This window comes from Selaginella moellendorffii, unplaced genomic scaffold, assembly GCF_000143415.4.
Source record: "Selaginella moellendorffii unplaced genomic scaffold, v1.0 SELMOscaffold_39, whole genome shotgun sequence".
NCBI lineage: Eukaryota > Viridiplantae > Streptophyta > Lycopodiopsida > Selaginellales > Selaginellaceae > Selaginella > Selaginella moellendorffii.
The window spans coordinates 525539-543888 of record NW_003314300.1 but is presented as its reverse complement, the minus strand read 5'-3'; the positions used below and the strand labels follow the sequence as shown (position 1 = coordinate 543888).

The following is an 18350-nucleotide window of genomic DNA, read 5'->3' as shown; positions in this document are numbered from 1 at the left end:
AGATTGAAAGAGAGTCGTCAGGGACGAAGGATCAAACACGTAAATCATTTTCTCTTCTTGGAGAGATGATTTGCAATGAGGTGTTAACTCATTGCTCGTGTTCACATCATGCAATCAAGAGTCCCTACCTTGATGCATCTTGGAGATGATGGTCTTACAAATGGTGAGTTGTGGGATGGATAGCGGTGAAGTGATAAACCATTTTGTCTAGGCTTACTATTAGAAGACTTGGGTTGCAATGCTCAATTCTTTTCCGGGGAACCTTGCTATTGCTCCTTGAGTAGCTTGGTGTTGGATTAGTGTTGAGTTTGGTCTGAAAAAGAGTGGCATGAGCTTGTCTGTATTGTGAACAAAAGTTAGTGGTGTTCAGTGTTATAAGTCTCTATCGGTAGAGTGTGACATTTATGTTGCATTTTGTCGAATCGAGTTGGCACTTGATAGTCACATAAACCTTTGTAGTAATGACATTGGCATTGCTCGTGGTGTTACTCAATTGATGATTAAATCATTGTGATAGTTATATCATATCCATGTGATAATGAGCAATATGTTTACGAAGTTGCTTAGTTACAATGATCAACCCCAAAGTAGTTGATAGTGAAGCTAGTCTACTTGCACGAAGTAGCATTGTAGTAGCTTTGACTGGATTCTCGATAGTGGTCCATTATACTAAGCTTAAGTTGGTTCCTTATTTCCTTGAGGGTTTGCCCATAAGGTGTTGAAAAGGGTTGTAGCATTCATTTGCTATAGCTCATAAGTTGATCCGTTAACACTTGGAGTAAATTGTTGGATAGAGAAGGTGTGAGGTTGAGGCATTAACATTACTAACACTTGTGTTAGTGGAAGTGGCATTGTTATTTTAAGTGATGAGGAAGTTTCCTTAGAGCTTGGTTTTCCATGTCATTTTTCTTGTTGGTGTTTTAGCTTCACATTGGATCTTGAAGGTGGTTGAAGAAAAGTGTTAGTGCAATGTGGATATCCAAAGATGTGGTCTTCGTGATTAAACCTTGAATGTTCATTTTGCATTTGCGGATGTCAGTGTTAGATGTCGAAAGTATAGGCAAATAAAGATGTTCGAGGCTTAAGCATACTATGGGTCATGAGAATTTGTGTTGAGGTGAATCTATGTGAAGTTGTTAGTAGGAAGAAGTTGGTTGAGTCTTGAAAGTTTGTATTCCTAGACTGAGAGTCATTCTTTCTCTAGGATGGAAATTTTCTACAAATTTTCTTAAACTTATCCAATGGTTGATCTGTTGATCACTTTGCTCGAAAACCATTCCGTTTTCGTAAGCCAGTACAAACTAGTGAAAGGGTTGGAGTTGACTTCGGTTGGTTTAAACCTTAGTAAGTAGTTTGTTTGATGTAGCCTGAAAGGGATGCTGACTTTTGGGGCTAAGGCAATTGAGTTGGATAAAGTCTAGAGTTGGTGTAGAAAAGTGGCCGTTGCACTTTTCTAAAAAGGTGACCCTTGTGCCTTTCTTTTGTAGCGTTATGCTTGGTGGCAGGTTGCACTTTGCATTTCGTTAGACTTTATGAGAGTAGTGAGCTCTCATTAATCTTGACTTCGTCTTGGTGGCCCTATGCCTTGGCTAAGGATGGTGATGTTCAACTTAGTTGTTTGTAGTTGAGATGTTGGTACCCATACTATAGCTTTTTTTAAGTGGAGGTTGTGTACCGATATGAGTCCATCTCGTAGTCTTCACTTTAGTTTCGACTAAATGTTGATTACGCATAGCTAGCCTCTTCAAGGCATGCTCAGAGCCGTTGGCTAAATGTATTAGTGAGCTTATTGCGGTTGAGTTAGATTTGAGTGGTCATTTAGTTTGTGTTTATCAATGAACCTTTATTTCGTATCTGGGGTATTATGTTCATGTTGAATAAGTATACGACTTGATGACAAGAGTTAGTGTTTGGGTCTTGTGAAGGCAAGTTGAAAAGTGATTGTTGGTTGCCTTGCAACTAATGGTTGCTTATAGACTTCGTCGAGGACCTCTGATACTTGCTTCACTCGATGATGATTTAGCGGTGATGGGTTTGCTTTACCAGATGGTGTTGCGGAGAATCGTATCATTAGACTTACATGGGTTTTCCATGTTGGCATGTCGACTCTACCTCTATTGATATCATTTGGTTGCATTTAGTTCATAGTGTTGGATTTCATTGAGTCTTGGATGTGGTGATTCACATATTGAGGAAGTGTTATCTGTAACTGAGTTTTGCTAAAGGATTGGTCTCCGATACTAACTAAAGTATTTTCGATCTTCGTTAGCTTGGTTGCTAGAGAGCTTTGAGTGGTGATACACTCGTGCTTTCTTCTAGCTTTGTTCTAGTGTTGATGGCATTAAAGTGATGCCTTGTCGTTGACATTGTTGATGATGAGATTCGAGTGAGATGAGATGTCTTTCTATAAGATTGATATTGAGTTTCATTGGTCTCAATGAAGATAGTGTCGATGATTTGGTTGTAACTTTGTGTTATTAACATTCATGCATTTGCTAGTTAGCAATTGTGTTGACGTTCAAATGAACTAAGTGGCAAGTTTGAGTTAGTTGTGTTCTAGACGAGATTATTTAGTAAGGGTTAAGCTTTGGCTTTTCCTTGAAAAGTGATTCAATCGTGGACTATGCTAATTCTACAAGCGGAAGAGTTAGTGATTGATATTGGAATGTTTGAATCCTTATTGGATTTGAGTTGGAATATATCGATTATTGATGATTCTTCTTGTGCTTGTTATGAAGTGAGTTACGTCTTGCTATAGATGGATTCATGGAGGATCGTTTGGTGATTACTTGTTGAGCATAGCTTCGTTATGCTTAGCTTTTGGATTGATGCAGATATGCTCTTCATTAGCTTTGGCATTATGAAGTTTAGCTTATAGATGTGTTGAGAAAGATATTGTGGGTTGCATCATAATTTCTTCTTTAGCATTGAAGTTAGTTCATGCGAGACTTGTGATCATTGTTAGGCAAGACTCAGCTATAGGCTTCTTAGAGCTTTTGGTTCTTTGAGTTTTATGCTCATTGTTCCATTTATTAGAAGGTGTTGGGGAAGGCATTTTAGCTTGTTAGCTTCGATGTTGAAGTTAGTATTTGCATCTAGCAATCATTGGTGATGATTGACTATCATCTAGGAAAGTTGATTGTCCTTATCAAAAGATTTTTCTTGATTATTGTTGGTATAGAATAATTTGCCGTTCTTCGCGATGGTAAATTGTTTCTTTGACGATGATTTGGCATATCTTTTTGATAGGATAATTCATGATCTTTCATGATGGTTAATTATTCTCTTTGATAGCTTTTGGCTTTTCGCAATACCACATGTTTTTTGTGGTTTGCTCTAGATTGGTCTCTTGGGTTTGAGACATCAGTAGGATGTTGCTGACACTTGCTTAGGCAGCTTGAGTTCCTTGGTATTATTGGCTGGGATCTATTCAGATTGGCTTTTGTAATAGTTGGCAGGAATGAGTGTTTGTTGGTCTTACCACATTCATTCTTTTCTGTTGATTGTTGCTCGAGTTAGTTTTGATAGATTTGGATGTTATTTCCTTTGGGTGATACATTCGCGAGCATTTTGTTTGTTAGTCAATAATACTTTGTGTTGTTTGAGTTATCTTTCGTAAGTTGTTTGGCATTCTATCTACAATCTTTAATAGTTAAACTTTATCATTGAGTTTACTTGATGATATCCTTGCTATTGAATTTTGTTGGAAGGTGAATCCTGTGTTTGATGATCTTGGTGGTTCCTATCTACTATAATACTGATTTATTGGATGATAACTTACTTGGAATACTATTGTGTTCTAATATAAGATTTATTCACTGATAATTAAGTCTCTAAGATATCATTGTCTCTAACTTTGATATTATCCATCTATTGATCTTTGCGTTTGGGCCAGTAATGGGCAGACTGGCTTTGGCACTTCGTGTGCATGGTGAAATCTCTAGTCATGGGGTAGCTACTGTCGACTGGTCACATAACCCGCCTCTCTGTCGATGTTCCTTATTCCGTTAAAAGGGTAAACAACTCTAACTGCCTGTTTACAGTAGTCTATCTAAACCTTACCGACAGGTTTGGTTTCTTTGCTCATGAGGGTTGGGGCCTTTGGCTTCTCTCTCTATGTCCCTGCGGGCAGGGGCATATCACACTTTTGTAAGCTGGGTGACTCCTAGAGCAGCAAGGGTGCCTAACTTTATTGGTCATTTCCTTGTCGGCGACGGCTGGAAGGTGTCTGAGCTGGTAACGCATCCGCATTAGACAAAGAGGTTGCTTTCTAACTCATTTAAGTTGGTGCATTTCTCACATAGTGTGAATATCGTGAACTTTCTCTGGAGTTGTTTCCTTGGCGGTATTCTAGACTCGAGTATGTATCGACGAGGATGTTGATCTTCCCTAGGGGGGGAGAGTGTCGCGAATGTGACTTCGGGTATCGAAAGTTACCTGTCAACTAGTCCTTACGGACACTCTTACTTTACTGCCACAATGGCAAGAGGTCGGTATTGCTGGACCCGTTATCAGTCTCCGCCTAAGCTAGTTGAGAAACTGGTCTTTGCATGTGCACTTGACCAGATGGGCATAAGGACGGAATTCCTACGTGCTATTTGTCAAGCATACTTGACCTAGTTAGAGAAACTCATTCGTTGACTTGCACTTGCTAGTGTTGGGAACCCTCGTGATATTGAGATTGGTCCCTCAATATCGCTAGATGATAGCTTACCATGTCTGCCAAACACCCTCGCTATCATGCCCTTTGTGTTGGTCTCATTAAAGTCCTAAATGCTATTTATGGAAAGTGTCCAGATTTGCTTATTTGACATATCTATGGAATGTAGAGATCGGCCTAAACACAATGGTGTTCGTCCCGTGTCCAAATTCGCAATTTAGGGACATTCCATATTTAGTAAGTTTCGAGCTTGTCCCAGAGACTAATTCCTGATACTAAGGGAGGCTTGGGGTGAAAGCCCAAAGTGTGTGTTCCTTAAGGGGGGGGGGGGGGGGGGGGGGGCCCTTTGGGGCTTCCCAAATTTAAAAAAGGAAAAGGGGGAAGGGGGAAGTTTGGAATGGCTGACCAACCTGAGGTTTAGTCTAGCTCCCGCTTGCGTGCCTGTCCTTGTTCTGCGTCCAGCTTGGGTCTAAACCCAAGTTCCATTCCATGTTAGTTGGTGGAGTATGCATATCCTCACGTTAGGCCACCGGTATGCCGAAATAGCGCTAGACTCCGTTTGGCTCCATTTTGCGTGCTGGTCCTAGCATTGGGATGCTGGTTGCTCTAGGACTGTTCCAAGTCGCTCCGGGCTCCTGTCCCTTCGCTCCTTGGGCTGTATGCTCAAGAGTTGCTCCGTGGTTCGGTTCCACCACTCTTTGGCTTCACGCTTGGGAGTTTGGCACCGTTCCTTCGTTCAGTGGCCCAAGGCCCTAAACCTCGGGTTCCTATGGACACGTGGCATGGACACGTGGCATGTGACATGTGGCATCTGTCACGTGGCACATAGAGGGTTTAGGTTCCGCTTTGTGGTGTTATCCTATGATAAATCACCATAGGATAAAGGGTCAAAACCATGTGCGCTACAAGTTCTCTCAAAGGTGCAGTGGTTGAAACACAAGTTTTTTGGTTGCTTTGGCATGGAGAGCACAGGTGACGATGAGATGCTAGACACTGTTGTTAGACACCCTAAGTTCTATTAGGCTGGCGGTGAAATACTTTTTTAGCGTGTGCTTTTCAGCAAAGTCATGCCCCATTGGTAGGATTGGGAGAGTGTTCTCCTTAAGCTTGGCATTTTAGAGGCACAATATGAGAGTGTATTTTGTGACAACACAATCCAGCAACTCCTTGCTAAAGGAGGCATCAATATGCCTCTTTCAATTGTTGACTCCACAATAGCATGGCTCATTGAGAAGAGGTATATGTATCTATTTTTTAGCATCTAGTACCATCTTATTATTTTGTGCAGGGACCTACGTAGAAATTAGGCGGCTGCACAATAATTGAGAGAACTATTTCACACTGCTAAAATACTATATTGTAAGTTCTCCCGTTTCTACATCAAGAAGGGCATGCTTTAGTTATATAGACTTGCTTGCATATGTTTGAGGCTGTCTCGCATTCTAGTAAACAATGGATTGCTTATGAATTGGATTTCCTTCACTTGTCCTTCTAGATTGCACTAAATAATGAATTAAGTTGTTTTTAATTCACTTTCAATACTAATCTCCGCACACCAAATTACAAAGTGGTTTATATGTGAGCTTTGGTGTGGGAGGAAGCCACAATAGATGCGGATGGGCCACATGCAAAAGCCATTAGGGAGGCTGTTTGCCAAATTCTAGGATTGATAAGTCTAATTTTCACTTGGCTCATTAGAGTAATTTTGTGTTATAGACATGTGGACTATTTGTGCTTAGGGAAAGAGCCACAAATTGGCATCCCAGTTGGCCAATACATTTTAGGATATTGCAACAAAAAGAGCGGGACATGGTAAGTTAAGTTTAAAGCATAAGTTTTATATGTTCCTCATTTCTATATGCACAGGCTATCTTTGTGGGTTGGTTATTATTCCAAGTGTTCAAATATAATGCACAGGTATCTCATGGGTGTATAATTGCAACATTGGCAATTGCAACTAGATAAGAATGACTGACGACTTACCCGAGGAGGACTATATGAGATGGACCTCAAGGCATACATGCCACATATTTGGAATGCACTTAATCAATTGTGAGGTGCATTAGGCTTAAAGGAGGAGGGCGATCGACGCAAGTCTATGGATTCCATCCTAAAGAACTTAGCAATTATTGACTACAATGCTTGAGTCTAGACTTACTAAACTTGATGACGGTTATAAATAGGCTGTGGAGGCATGCATGGCTATGGTGGTCTAGCGTTACCTATTCATCAAGCCAAATGTAATGGGAAACTTACTCCAAGATGGCTTCCAACACTCAATGTGTATGGAAGCTCATTAGAAGCCTTACAAGAGTTTAGCATTGCTAAGTGAGCTTTCACTCATTGGAACAGATGCTTTGTTATAAGTCTTCCGAATAAGGACAATCATTCCTCTAGTGGAGTTTATCAATTGCCTAGTCTTTAATTAGGACTTTGGAGAGAACTTCCACAACTGGATTATGGATATCATCCGAGGTAATTATTTACTTTCACAAACATCTAAAACTCTTGTATGTTTGAGCATTTTATAAATATGAGCCCGAAAGAGTTATCCAAGTTCCATCACTTCATGGTTGATTCTCCAGAGTTCCAACCGGGAAAGCCTATTTGGATCCAAGTTGAGAGATAAGGTACATCATCTACTTGATTTCTTAAGTTCTCCATATACACATAAAAAGTTTTCTTCCCTTTACATACCCGTCAATGGAGCGGACCAAACACAAGATCCACCAGGCACTTTAGAATCCAGAGAGCTTATATGGATTGGGCTAATGTTGTGGAAGTACCATAATCTAAACACTTCCACAAAAAAAATAGATAATTGTCTTGAAATATATAATTCCTTCACACTTTGAAAAAGACTCTTTTCAATTCAACTTAATTCATTAGCAAAGCTAAAAGTAAGAATATTCAAAATATTATAGGCTGCCTTGTCGGAGGGATTGCTGAGCCTTGAGAGGAGGAAGCATCATATAAAATCCTCGGTTTTGTGCCTTGTTGGATCCATTGTTGTGCCTCAAAGAAGTCATAGAATCCTCTCTAGTTTGTTATGTTAAGAGGAAATTTAGAAACCTCAAACATTACAATAGGGTTAGAGCATATAGGAAACTATCACAAATTTATTATTACCAAAGTGAGCATGAGCTTTCAATTCCTGAAAACTCTAGTTTTTTGGCCATAGCACACAGTATATATTGAATAGTTTTGCCTCATGCTTCCTTTTTACAAATTTCAAAATTTGAAACAATTATGATTGGAAAATGTTAAAAGTGTCCATTGTTATTGCTCTTCTCACCTGAATGTTACTGCATGCAATTGCAACTTCCATATTCTTAAATCTTCTTCAGCATGCTACTGTTAAGAGAACTCCAGGTCCAAGCATCAATGGGTAAAACTAACCTATCTCACGACAGTTTAAACCCAGCCCACGTTCCCTATTGGTGGGTGAACAATTCAACTTAGTACGAGAGGAATCGTTGATTCGCACAATTGGTAATTGCGCTTTTTTGGCACACCTCTTTTAACATAGTGTTCATAGCAAGTGTAAGTGAACTTCATGTAGCTCCATTGCAAAGCCATGGATATATACTGTTTGGAGTCACATCTCTAATGCATCTGATTGAGTTTATCCTTCATTGCCATTGATTTCCAATGTAACTCTTTCAATGCTTTAGTTTTGTACCATGATGGTTTGAAGATTTGCATATGACTCAAAAGTAGGTTAATTCCATGAATTGGTGGGGCTCATACTTAGATTGTGTACTACGCAAGGGTGCATAGTAATGATAATTCAGTTCTTTTGCCATAAGCGCCAAGAGCAAGAAGTGAGAACATAGTGCTCTAGATAAAGTAATATGGTATGCAATTTGGTCAATTGTCCATTTGATTAACAACTTGCCAGAATGCATGGGATGAATGGGTCTATGGCCCATGAATGGCTCCATTCCGCACATAGCATGGGTCATTGCTATGGGCATGATGCCCCATCCGGGGCATAAGGATTAAATATTCGTAAAATATTCTATGCCTGTGTTTTTTCACTCATAATACACATAGAACAATAGCTGGCATACATGTGGTGTGAGTGAAATCCACCGTTGTAATATCCACCCTTTTACGAATTGCACGCCATAGAGATGGAAACGAAGCAAAGGAAAGCAGTACCGTTTTGCCAGGAGAGTGAAGACAATCCTCTGTTGTTCGACTACTGCTGCTGCTGCTGCTGCACCAGACTGCGTTTTGTTGTTAGCAATTTGCAGTGCCCTGGCTCGGCATTTATGGTGTTGGATTTCAAGGATCCTCCTTTGTTTGTTGCTACTTCATGGTGGTTTCATCATTGAGCCTGCGCGCTCGAGGACTGCCGCTGGAAGCAGTAGTGGAAGTGTAGAATCCGAAATGGAGTAAACCACCAGGAGCAAAAACAAGGCGCGACTTTGACAACGAGGCCCCCCTAGTGAGACACTAAGTATGCGAAAGCAACAGGAGTCAGATAGATTAAAAACGCGAGATAAAAGCAAAAGAGAGCAGTAGCATACTGACTAGCAGTAGAACATGACCTTCTTAACCTTGTCCTTCAACGCGGGCAGCGGCCGGATGGAGCCATCCTGGCGATTACCAGCTCGGGGAGCAGTGTTCCGGTGGACGGAGCCAGCCTCGGACGCGTCCGGCTCCATGTAGAATCTCGCGCGGAACGCAGCCAGGTGAGCGTAGTATGCAGGTGGTACTGAAAGAAAAGGACGATTGCTTTGTGCTTTAGTTGTCAAAGCCTATGGGAAAGAGCTATGGTCTTTACCTATCGAGACTGAGCGTGTGCAGCGAGCGTAAGTGTAGCACAGGCTGTTGGTGAGGGACTGCAAGCCATCGGCAGTGAACTTGTTCTCGTCCCAAAGTACGTGATAGTGAGCTGGTCTGCTTGTTCCCTGTAACATAGTCTCGTCGTATGAGCAAAGCTACAAAGGCCAGGGTGCCATCATGTTACCTGAATGCCGGCATGGCTGCAAAGGTAGAAGTCAAACTCCGTTGGATGGCAAATCTTCGAATCCACCACAGTGCCTGTGAAGGAAAACGGTCTCTCATTAGTTATCTAAATTCGCCACTTATAAACGGCAACAGCACCTGGCAGGATATTTCCACTCTTATCAGTAGTTCTTGTATCGTCGTGATCGTTAGCAAATAGTCGGGTGTGGTGCCGTTTCTGGACCACAACGAACGTCACGAGAGGCTGATAGTTCGGCTCGAGTGACGCGCAAGCCTGTCCAAAACGAAGAGCTGAATCAGTCAATGTGCCAAGTCTTTCCATACTATACCTTTCTAATTGCATCCAGCTCGTGAAGGAGAACTTGGTAGAACTGTCCTTCGCTCACACCATCTCTGTAGAAGATGATTCTTCCAGGTTTGTATCCAGAGGCACTTCGGAAAGAAATTAAAAGCTCTCTAAAGTTTGCGTATGTTAGCACAATAAGTAAAACAAAAAACTCACCGCTACTAACCTTATCATACCGCCATTCATGGTTCCCTTCTGAGGATCAACCCATGTTTTATACAAATCTTGGATCAACTCTTGTCTGTGAGCTTGAGCGCAGACTAGACCTGCGTATTTCGTTACTTCTGGCCAATCCTGAGAAGCGACAACCTGTAACAGGCAGCTTATTGAGAGACACACGAAAAGAAAAATCGTACACTTACCGCTGCAATCGAGGGACTCGAATCTTCTCCAGGATGAGGATGCGTAACATCCGCTCCAAATATAATTGTTGGTGTATCACTTACTAAAGGAAGCCTCCGTGATAGTGCATCCACCAAGACAGTGTTTCTGCCTCCGACCTTACAACAAACTTGTTGAGCTTATTCACGAACATCGTGCATGAAGCGCCCTACCTTGACATTGATTTTCAACGCAACATTAGCAAGATACTGCTTTCCTCTCTTAAAGACATGCTTTGTCAAGCAGCATTGAGAAACCAATCCCAGGTCTGTTTCGCAGATTCGTTTCAAGTCGCCTGGAATAAAACTTATCAGCAAATCTGTAAAAAACCAAGTCTCTTACCATAAAGTGAGCCATTGTTGTCGGGTAATATGGCAATTAGTAACTCTAATTCCTTTCCTTTGACCTTGCTTTGAACTTCACGATATACCGACTTCAGAGCACGTTCTACCTGGTCTGGGCGTGCAGCATGAACTGGAATGATAGGTTCAGCAGCAAACGCCTGCATGTCATATACGATTAGTACTGAAGATCATTCTTTAAGCCGTACCATTCCGGAAATAAGACACATCTGAGCAAGGTCGTTACAAAATCCCCGAGCTATATTATCTTGAACAGTACGAGAGAAATTGACGCATGCCCAGTAGTTCACTGTCCCTCCATCGACCATTTTCTGGAGACATATGAATTAAAAAAGAACAGTTTTCTTCCAAGCACGCTTACCTTGTTCATCATATTCCAGGTCCCGTCTTGAGGCAAGCAATCCTTTTCTCTACCCGTTTCATGATATTTCAGCTGCAAACCCGCATTTTTAAAGAACATTGTATGACAACAAAAGAGAAGAAACACAAACCCATGGGGCAGGCAGTATTCTAGCTTCCACGAGAGCCAGTCTGTCACTGATACGTATCCCAAACTCCTGGGCGTATGGGTCTTGATTATATGCATTATGATAAACAGTCTAGCACAAAACATAAGAACAGTTAAATAAAAATAGAGACAAAAACGGGAAAAGATTCTTATCCTACTTGCAAAATATCGAGTTCTCTTTCCCTGGGCCGTTGGCATGTTACTTTTAGAAGGGCTGTCACTTGACGCTCGTTGAGACGTTTAGTATACCTTTGTCCTTCCACAATCTTGCAGACCTGTTAATCAGCCAAAAATGAACTTAGTCCGTTGCATGCCTACGAAAACTGCACACCTCCATTGGCAGATAATTTGGTCTTTCTTGATTTCCAACTTGCAAACAAGGTAAAGATGGGCTTCGTATAGTGTAGTGATATGTATCTCGGAAATACTCCATTACCGATTTCATTGTACCTCTATCATCAACAGGAAACCTGCAAACACAAAATAAGACACATCACAAACAATCAGAAACACTTACATTAGTTCTTGAGTAGGCTGAGAAGTTAAGCCAGAAATCCTGTATTTTCGTCGCATGGTTCCGCGATGTGTAACTTCCACTTTGACCCCTCTCAGAGCTTTTTTGATCTGGCACAGAAAATCAGATCTAGCTTAAAATCGCTCTTCGCAAACCAAGCTGGGACTTTACCTTGATGCGGTCAGCGTCCGAAAGTGGCCTGCTTATGTCCTTGTTAAGGAGTTTGCCAACAAAGTCCACCACGGGCAGCGGCTCAATGAAAGCAGTAGATGACATGTCTTCAACAATAGATCAGAACACATACCATCACATTTCATAATCCTTACCAATATTCAGAGAAAGACCCATTTGCGTGGGCCTTATACTCTGGTAGAACCCTCGCCAGCTTTCTAAGCCGTCACCGAGGGGTTGTCTACGTCCTAAGTCTGGTGAATAAAACGATCGTCCAACAGGCGAATACCTGGAAGAACTCAAAAGAAACACATAAAAACCCGATACCAAAGAAAAGAGGAGCGAACCTATGGGTAGGAAGCTCTCGCAGCACTATGTCCAGCACTTGCAAGGCCTCTTGAGGAGCATCTGCTTGCCTCCCGGCCAGAAACTGGCCAAGATGATGCAGATCAGCACGAGCAGCGAACTTGATGACCACCTTGAACTGCCGATCTCTCCTGAAAGATATTTTATGCTTTTCTTCAGTATGCTGTAAAAGAAAAGAAAAGCTAAGCTACACTCACCTCGGTGTACCACATCCATCATCTTCCTCCGGCAGACTTACCTGAAAGTCCTTATAATGGAAGGGCAAAGGCCCAGCAGTGTACAGGCTTTTCCGGCCATCATACACTGGGAGCCTGTGACCCAAACTCGAATCCCTGTGAAGCTTAACCAGCTGCTCCATGACCGCTCGATTCACACCACGCGATGTCACCTCGGGAGTGATCGTCACCTGCGCAAGCAAAACAAGCCAATTGGATGCAAACACTAGCTCGTGACAAGAAGAAACTTACATCATAGTGGTGTAGATCCTTGTCTGGTAGCTCTGCAAAGAAATGATTCACCTTGACAATGCACTTAACCCCCGTTTGGCCGCGTCCGGGCCTCAGCGGAAATCTCAAGGCCTTGCTAGACGCTGGAGGAGCTACGACGCTCGGCTGCGGTGGCGCTGGTTGCGCAGCAACTGGACCTTCCACACCCAATCCAGAAAATTGCTCTACCACGGCGCTCACTGCTGGAGCTTGTCGCGGCTGTTGCTGCTGCTGTGGCTGCTGCTGCCCATGATATCCTCCCGTTCCTCCTCCTCCACGGCCACTACGTGATTGACTATACTGACCTCCACTCCTTCCACCACTAGTTCCTCCTACTTGGTAATGCTGCGAGTATTGTGGATGCCTGGCCATGGCTAAAGCCCCTTGTGAAGCTTGCGGTGGCGGAGTGGAGCTTGAGCTGGAGCTTGCGGCGGCACGGGGCGGCGGCTGTGGAGAAGCTCCGCTCGACGAAGGTGGAGAAGATCCTTTCTCATCCTCTCTGGGCGTCTTTCTCCTCCTTGGCATGGCCGATCAGCTCCCGGAATGTGGAAGCTCTCGCGTTACCTGCGGTCAGCAAGAAATTCAGACCAAATTCCTGGCGATGTGGATAGGGGAGGGCTTTGATGGAGGGATTGAGCGGAATGCAAGTAGGCGCTGGCTCGGAATGGAGACACGAATCCCGCGCAAGACTCGCAATCAATGGCCGGGAGATTGAATTTCGCGCGGGCCAGGCAGGACGAAGAGCAGAGGAGGGGAAAGATCGCTGGCGCGTCGCGAGCGCCGCGCGATTCATACCTGGAATCACACTCTCATTGATGCCGCCGAGAGAGATTTCGCGCTCCCTGGATCAGGGTTCTTGGTAGCGCCAACAATCCGGCCTCCGCCAAAAACCTCAAAGAAATAAAGGACCACGCTCCAGTGTCGTAATCGGACGGCCCTGCTGGACTGGAAAACCACGTGTAACAACCAATCCGCCGTCCGTTCATTAATTCTCTCACCGCCGATTCCGATCCATCCGACGGTCGGCCTCAGCCTACGGAGCCCGTACGGACTGACCACTTCCATGAAAGAGCCTGTCGGAAAGTGGCTCCGGCCGGTGGCCCCGCCTTTTTAGCGGCCAGGTAACAACGATAGTAGCCAGCGTTGGGCATCATCCGGGGGGGGCGTTGTGTCCTTAACCCCCCCGGTGTAAATGCGCACGGGTGGTCCTTGCCTTGCGCCAACAGGCAAGCTGGCGCCACTGGTGTGTCCTTTTATGTGTCCTTGGCAAGGACCTGTCCTTAAAGACGTGGCAAAGCCTTTGGCATGGCATCTTTCCTTTCTCTCCTTTGGCCGCCATTTATTTTCCACTGGCTTTGGCCTTAAATGGGCCGCCTGACAGGGGCCTGATGGGGACGTCCCCATGCAACATACAACGAAAGCTCATAATTTAGGGCTTATGGGCGAGAAGCTGGCCAATTTTTTGGTTTGATCAATCCAAATCCCTCTGGCGCGCGCCTATGATTGAGCTCTCATGACCCGCTTAGTCATGTGCTGTCTCCAATATTGTATTGTAAATGGGCCAGATTAGTCTCAAAGCCAGCGCCTTTGGCGTGGAATATCTCGCGCCGGGAGGGCATCCAATGGCGCCCATAAACAAAAAACAAGTGTGCCACCACCAATGCCAGAGCTGCGAACCGAATCGTCTTCGTCCGTCAACCTTGAGGCGCGACTGAATCGCCTGCGCAATCAATTGCACGTAAGGAAAGACATTAGAAAGGAGACAAGGGCTTGTTAGCCAGGAGACTTTATCGTATATACAATGATGCCGGCTGATAATCCGGTCGGCGATAGGTTCAATGTACTTAGCTTAGCCCTCCAAAACACTCTTGCAAGTTAAGCAAGAACCCTAAAGTCTTGAGATCACCCCAAGCAAAGATGCGCTATGAATTCCAGAGGACAATGTGGGAATCATCAAGCTTGGATATGCCCATTTGTGATCTACTTTCTACATTGAAGGTCCACCGAAAGCCATGTTGCTTTAAGTTCTTTCTCTCGTTGTCTCACCTCTTGTACGAAAGGCATTTGACGATCGCGTGATACGGTGCCCGGCCCACGACACGCACTTAGCAAAGATGCGAGCTCCACTTCGTTGGAGTAGATTCGGTGACGCTGGAGAAGCGATCAGATCAGTGCTTTATTCATTCTAGGACCCAAGCCGCATTTTTCTGTAGCTTTTCCCCAGCTTTTCCTGCATCTTGAATCAAGTTTGAGTGATTGATCGACTTGAAAAGCAGATGAAGATATACCAGAAAGGCACCTTACGTAAAAGCCCAGCCTTCGCTCAGCCTTTCACTCGTCCGATTCCTGGAGGAGATCCGTAGCAGCCACCCAAGCTCTCCATGTAAAGCCTGCTTGCCGCACAGAATTTTAAACATCCTGACCATCACTTGAATAATGGGCTTTCTCCCTGCTTTTACCATCTAGAACGTATCAAAAAGTGTCACACAAGATTGAATGCACAGGTAGAAGTTTTGGATCAAAATAATAAGAAGCCACACTTTGCCCACTTCACAAGAGAAAAATGTGTCAGTGAACAGATAATTCTTCATACACATTCTCCAAGAGGTTGGCAGCTTCAATCAAGCTGGCGCTGCAAGTAAATGGAATATCACAAAAACTCAGCCATGCAACCTTTCGATATAGAAGTATGCCCAGTTTGGGTATATGGAGATGAACTCGAAAGCCATTTGCGTCAGCTATAGTGTAGCGTAATTACCTGGTGCCAAGAACGGCGTTACCTCCTGTACAAAAGCATTGGAGAGGAGCACGTACGGCGAGGATCGCGTGGGAGATACGCTCCCCAAATCCATGGCTGCCCGTGCGGCCTGGTCGGCGTCACGATGTAAACCGCAAGCACTGAGCAAAGATGCGAGCTCCACTTCGTCCGGGACGAACGGCATGCTCATCGCCAGATCGATCGCGTCGCCCAGCCGGCCAATCCGCGCCAGGAGATCCACCATGCACGAGAAGTGTGATCGCTCCGCCCGGACGCCGTGATCCGTGAGCAGCGACTGGAAGTGGTGGCAGCTCTCATCGATCAGACCCTTTTGTGCGCAAGTCGCGAGGACGGTGAGGAGCGTCACGCCGTCGGGATCCACTCCCGCGATCCACATCGAGCGCAGCAGCTGGATGCCGTGATCCAGATCGCCGCTGTTGGAGTGGCCGGCGATCATCGCGTTCCAGAGCGTCACGTCCGGATTGGCGATGCTGGAGAAGAGATCCCGCGCTCGCTGGAGCTGCCCGGTCTTGGAGTAGACGTTGATCATCGCCGTGAGGGACAGCCGATCCGGCTGCGTGATCGCGGATTGGGTCATGGAGTGGAAGAGATCCGCGGCCTCGTCCGCGAGGCATCGATTGGAGTAGCCAGCCAGCATCGCGTTGCAAGAGACTCTGTTCTTCTCGGGCATGGAATCAAACAGGAGCTTGGCCTCCTCCAGATTCTCGCGCTGGACGTAGCCACTGATGATCGTGTTCCACGACACGATGTCGCGCTTGGGAGCCCGATCGAATCCCCTGCGCGCGTTGTTCAAGCCTGGATCGTGATCTCCGCAGTAGGCAGCGATGATCGTGTTCCAGGCCGTGATGTCCAGCCGGATCATCCGCTCGAACGCGCTCTTGGCCTCCGCGATCTGGCCTCCCTGGGCGAATGCCGCGATGAGGAAGACGTGGGCGAGGAGAGATTTCTCGGGCATCTCCTGGAACACGCTCTTGACGCTCTCGGTATGCCCGCTCCGGGCATACGCCTGGAGAACCAAGTTCCAAGACGCTGGATCCCATCCAGGCATGAGATCGAAAAACTCTTTAACATCATCCACCCTGCCTGTCTCGACGAATCCCTGGATCATCGACGTCCACGAGATGATGTTCTTCGTTGCGGGCATTCGATCAAACATTGACTTTGCCTCCGAGATCCGCAATCGCAGACCCAACCCAGCGATGAGTGTGTTCCAAGCGACGCTCTCCCACGCCGGCATGAGATCAAACGCGTGCATGGCTCGATCCAGCGCGCCATTCCGTGCATAGGAATCGAGCAGGATGTTCCATGACACCAAGTTTCGCTCGTCCAGTGCCTCAAACATGGCCGTGGTCTCCTCCGCGCTCCTGTTGATCGCGCTCGCGGCTAGCATCGTGTTCCAGGAGATGATGTTTCTCTCCGGCATGGCGTGGAACAGCGCCGCCGCTCGATCGAACTCGCCGTTCTGTCCCAGAGCCGACACAATCGCTGTCCACACCACCACGTCTCTCGCAGGCATCCGATCAAAGATCTCGCTTGCCTCGGCAATGAGATTTTCGTGAGTGTATGCCACGAGAAGGATTGTCCACAAGACAGCTCCTCGATCCATGGACTGATCAAACACGGCTTTGGATTCCTCCATATGCCCGAACTGGGCATATGCTTGGACCATCGCAGTTGAAGCCACCGCATCCCACTGCGGCATTAGAAAAAAGCACTCGCAAGTTTGATCAATCCCACCTTTGTGCGCAAAGGTGGTGAAAAGGCAATTCCAAGAGACAATGTCAAGAACAGGCATCAAATCAAACGTTTGCTTCGTCCCATACAAATACCGCTTCTGGGCAAACACAGCGATGACGATGTTCCACGAGAGAAGATCCGCTGCCGGCATCCTGTCAAGAACGCGCTTGGCCTCCTCGGCCTGGCCGAGAATGCTGTGAGCCGAGATGATCGAATGCCACGATACGTGGTTTCTCTGGGGCATTTGATCGAAAGTGGCCTTGGCTCCCGCGGCGTGCCCGTGGTGGGCATAAGCTAGAGCCAAGACGTTCCAACTGTAGAGATCCGGCAGCTCGATCATAGTGTGGAACACATCGCAAGCCTCCTCCAGGCTGCCGCATTTGCTGTACATGAGCACCAGCTGATCGGCCACGCGCTTGTCCCGCCGCAGTGGATCGCTGTCGAGGATCTGGGCGTGGATCCGCCTCGCCTCTGCTAGATCCTTCCTCGAGGCGCAGAAGCGCACCAGGTTGATCACCCATTGGGCGCCAGTAATCCTGCGCATGAAACGCCGTTTTCATCGGGCCCTTTTCATCTTTTCCACCTCGCTCCCGAGTGGATTGTCCTCGGGCTTGTGATCTCCAAGTTGCTGGAAGGAACAAAATATAACCATACTCTTCTGGATCTTAGATATGGAAATCCTTTTTGGTAAAACATTATCTACAAACATTTTTTCTTATTTTTTTTAGCTCTGGAACCAAAAAATGCCAAAGGATCATGTTTGTTGATCGGGTATGGGCTTGGACTTTGATGAAGGGAGTGCTTATCACGCAATTTAGCATAGCATATACTAGCAATATTAGAAGGGTCAAGAGCTCATATCACAGAGAGTAAATCAAAAGAGTTGTCTTTCCAGAGAGTTCATAGTATTTCTAAAGCTACATGCTATGCCTTTGGCCTTCATGGTCATTTCACCAATGGCATTTGGGCTTGATGATGTGGCCCAGGTGTAGTGAGCAACAAAAAGATTTCTCCAAATCTAAACATAGAGCTCCACACAATCATTACAAAAAAGCCTTATAGAC

At 45.4% G+C, this 18350-nt stretch overlaps 2 protein-coding genes across 2 annotated transcripts; both read right to left on the bottom strand.

Moving 5' to 3' along the window:
- Positions 1 to 9126: 9126 nt before the first annotated feature.
- On the bottom strand, positions 9127 to 13686 carry LOC9659299 (protein argonaute PNH1). The gene is made up of 21 exons (XM_002978859.2): positions 13566 to 13686; positions 12753 to 13334; positions 12483 to 12691; positions 12267 to 12416; positions 12075 to 12208; positions 11920 to 12026; positions 11752 to 11858; positions 11566 to 11704; positions 11393 to 11509; positions 11218 to 11325; positions 11088 to 11159; positions 10915 to 11037; positions 10707 to 10866; positions 10538 to 10659; positions 10346 to 10483; positions 10150 to 10292; positions 9967 to 10093; positions 9776 to 9911; positions 9639 to 9712; positions 9453 to 9579; positions 9127 to 9383 (listed from the first exon to the last, which is right to left on the bottom strand). The coding sequence occupies exons 2-21, from the start codon at positions 13293 to 13295 to the stop codon at positions 9199 to 9201; spliced, it is 3021 nt and encodes a 1006-aa protein (XP_002978905.2). The 5' UTR covers positions 13296 to 13334; positions 13566 to 13686; the 3' UTR covers positions 9127 to 9198.
- Positions 13687 to 14342: 656 nt separating this feature from the next.
- Positions 14343 to 17830, bottom strand: LOC112349458 (pentatricopeptide repeat-containing protein At4g02750-like). The gene is made up of 3 exons (XM_024683907.1): positions 15529 to 17830; positions 15075 to 15219; positions 14343 to 14490 (listed from the first exon to the last, which is right to left on the bottom strand). Exons 1-3 carry the CDS (start codon positions 17828 to 17830, stop codon positions 14343 to 14345), a joined length of 2595 nt encoding a protein of 864 aa, XP_024539675.1.
- Positions 17831 to 18350: the final 520 nt, after the last annotated feature.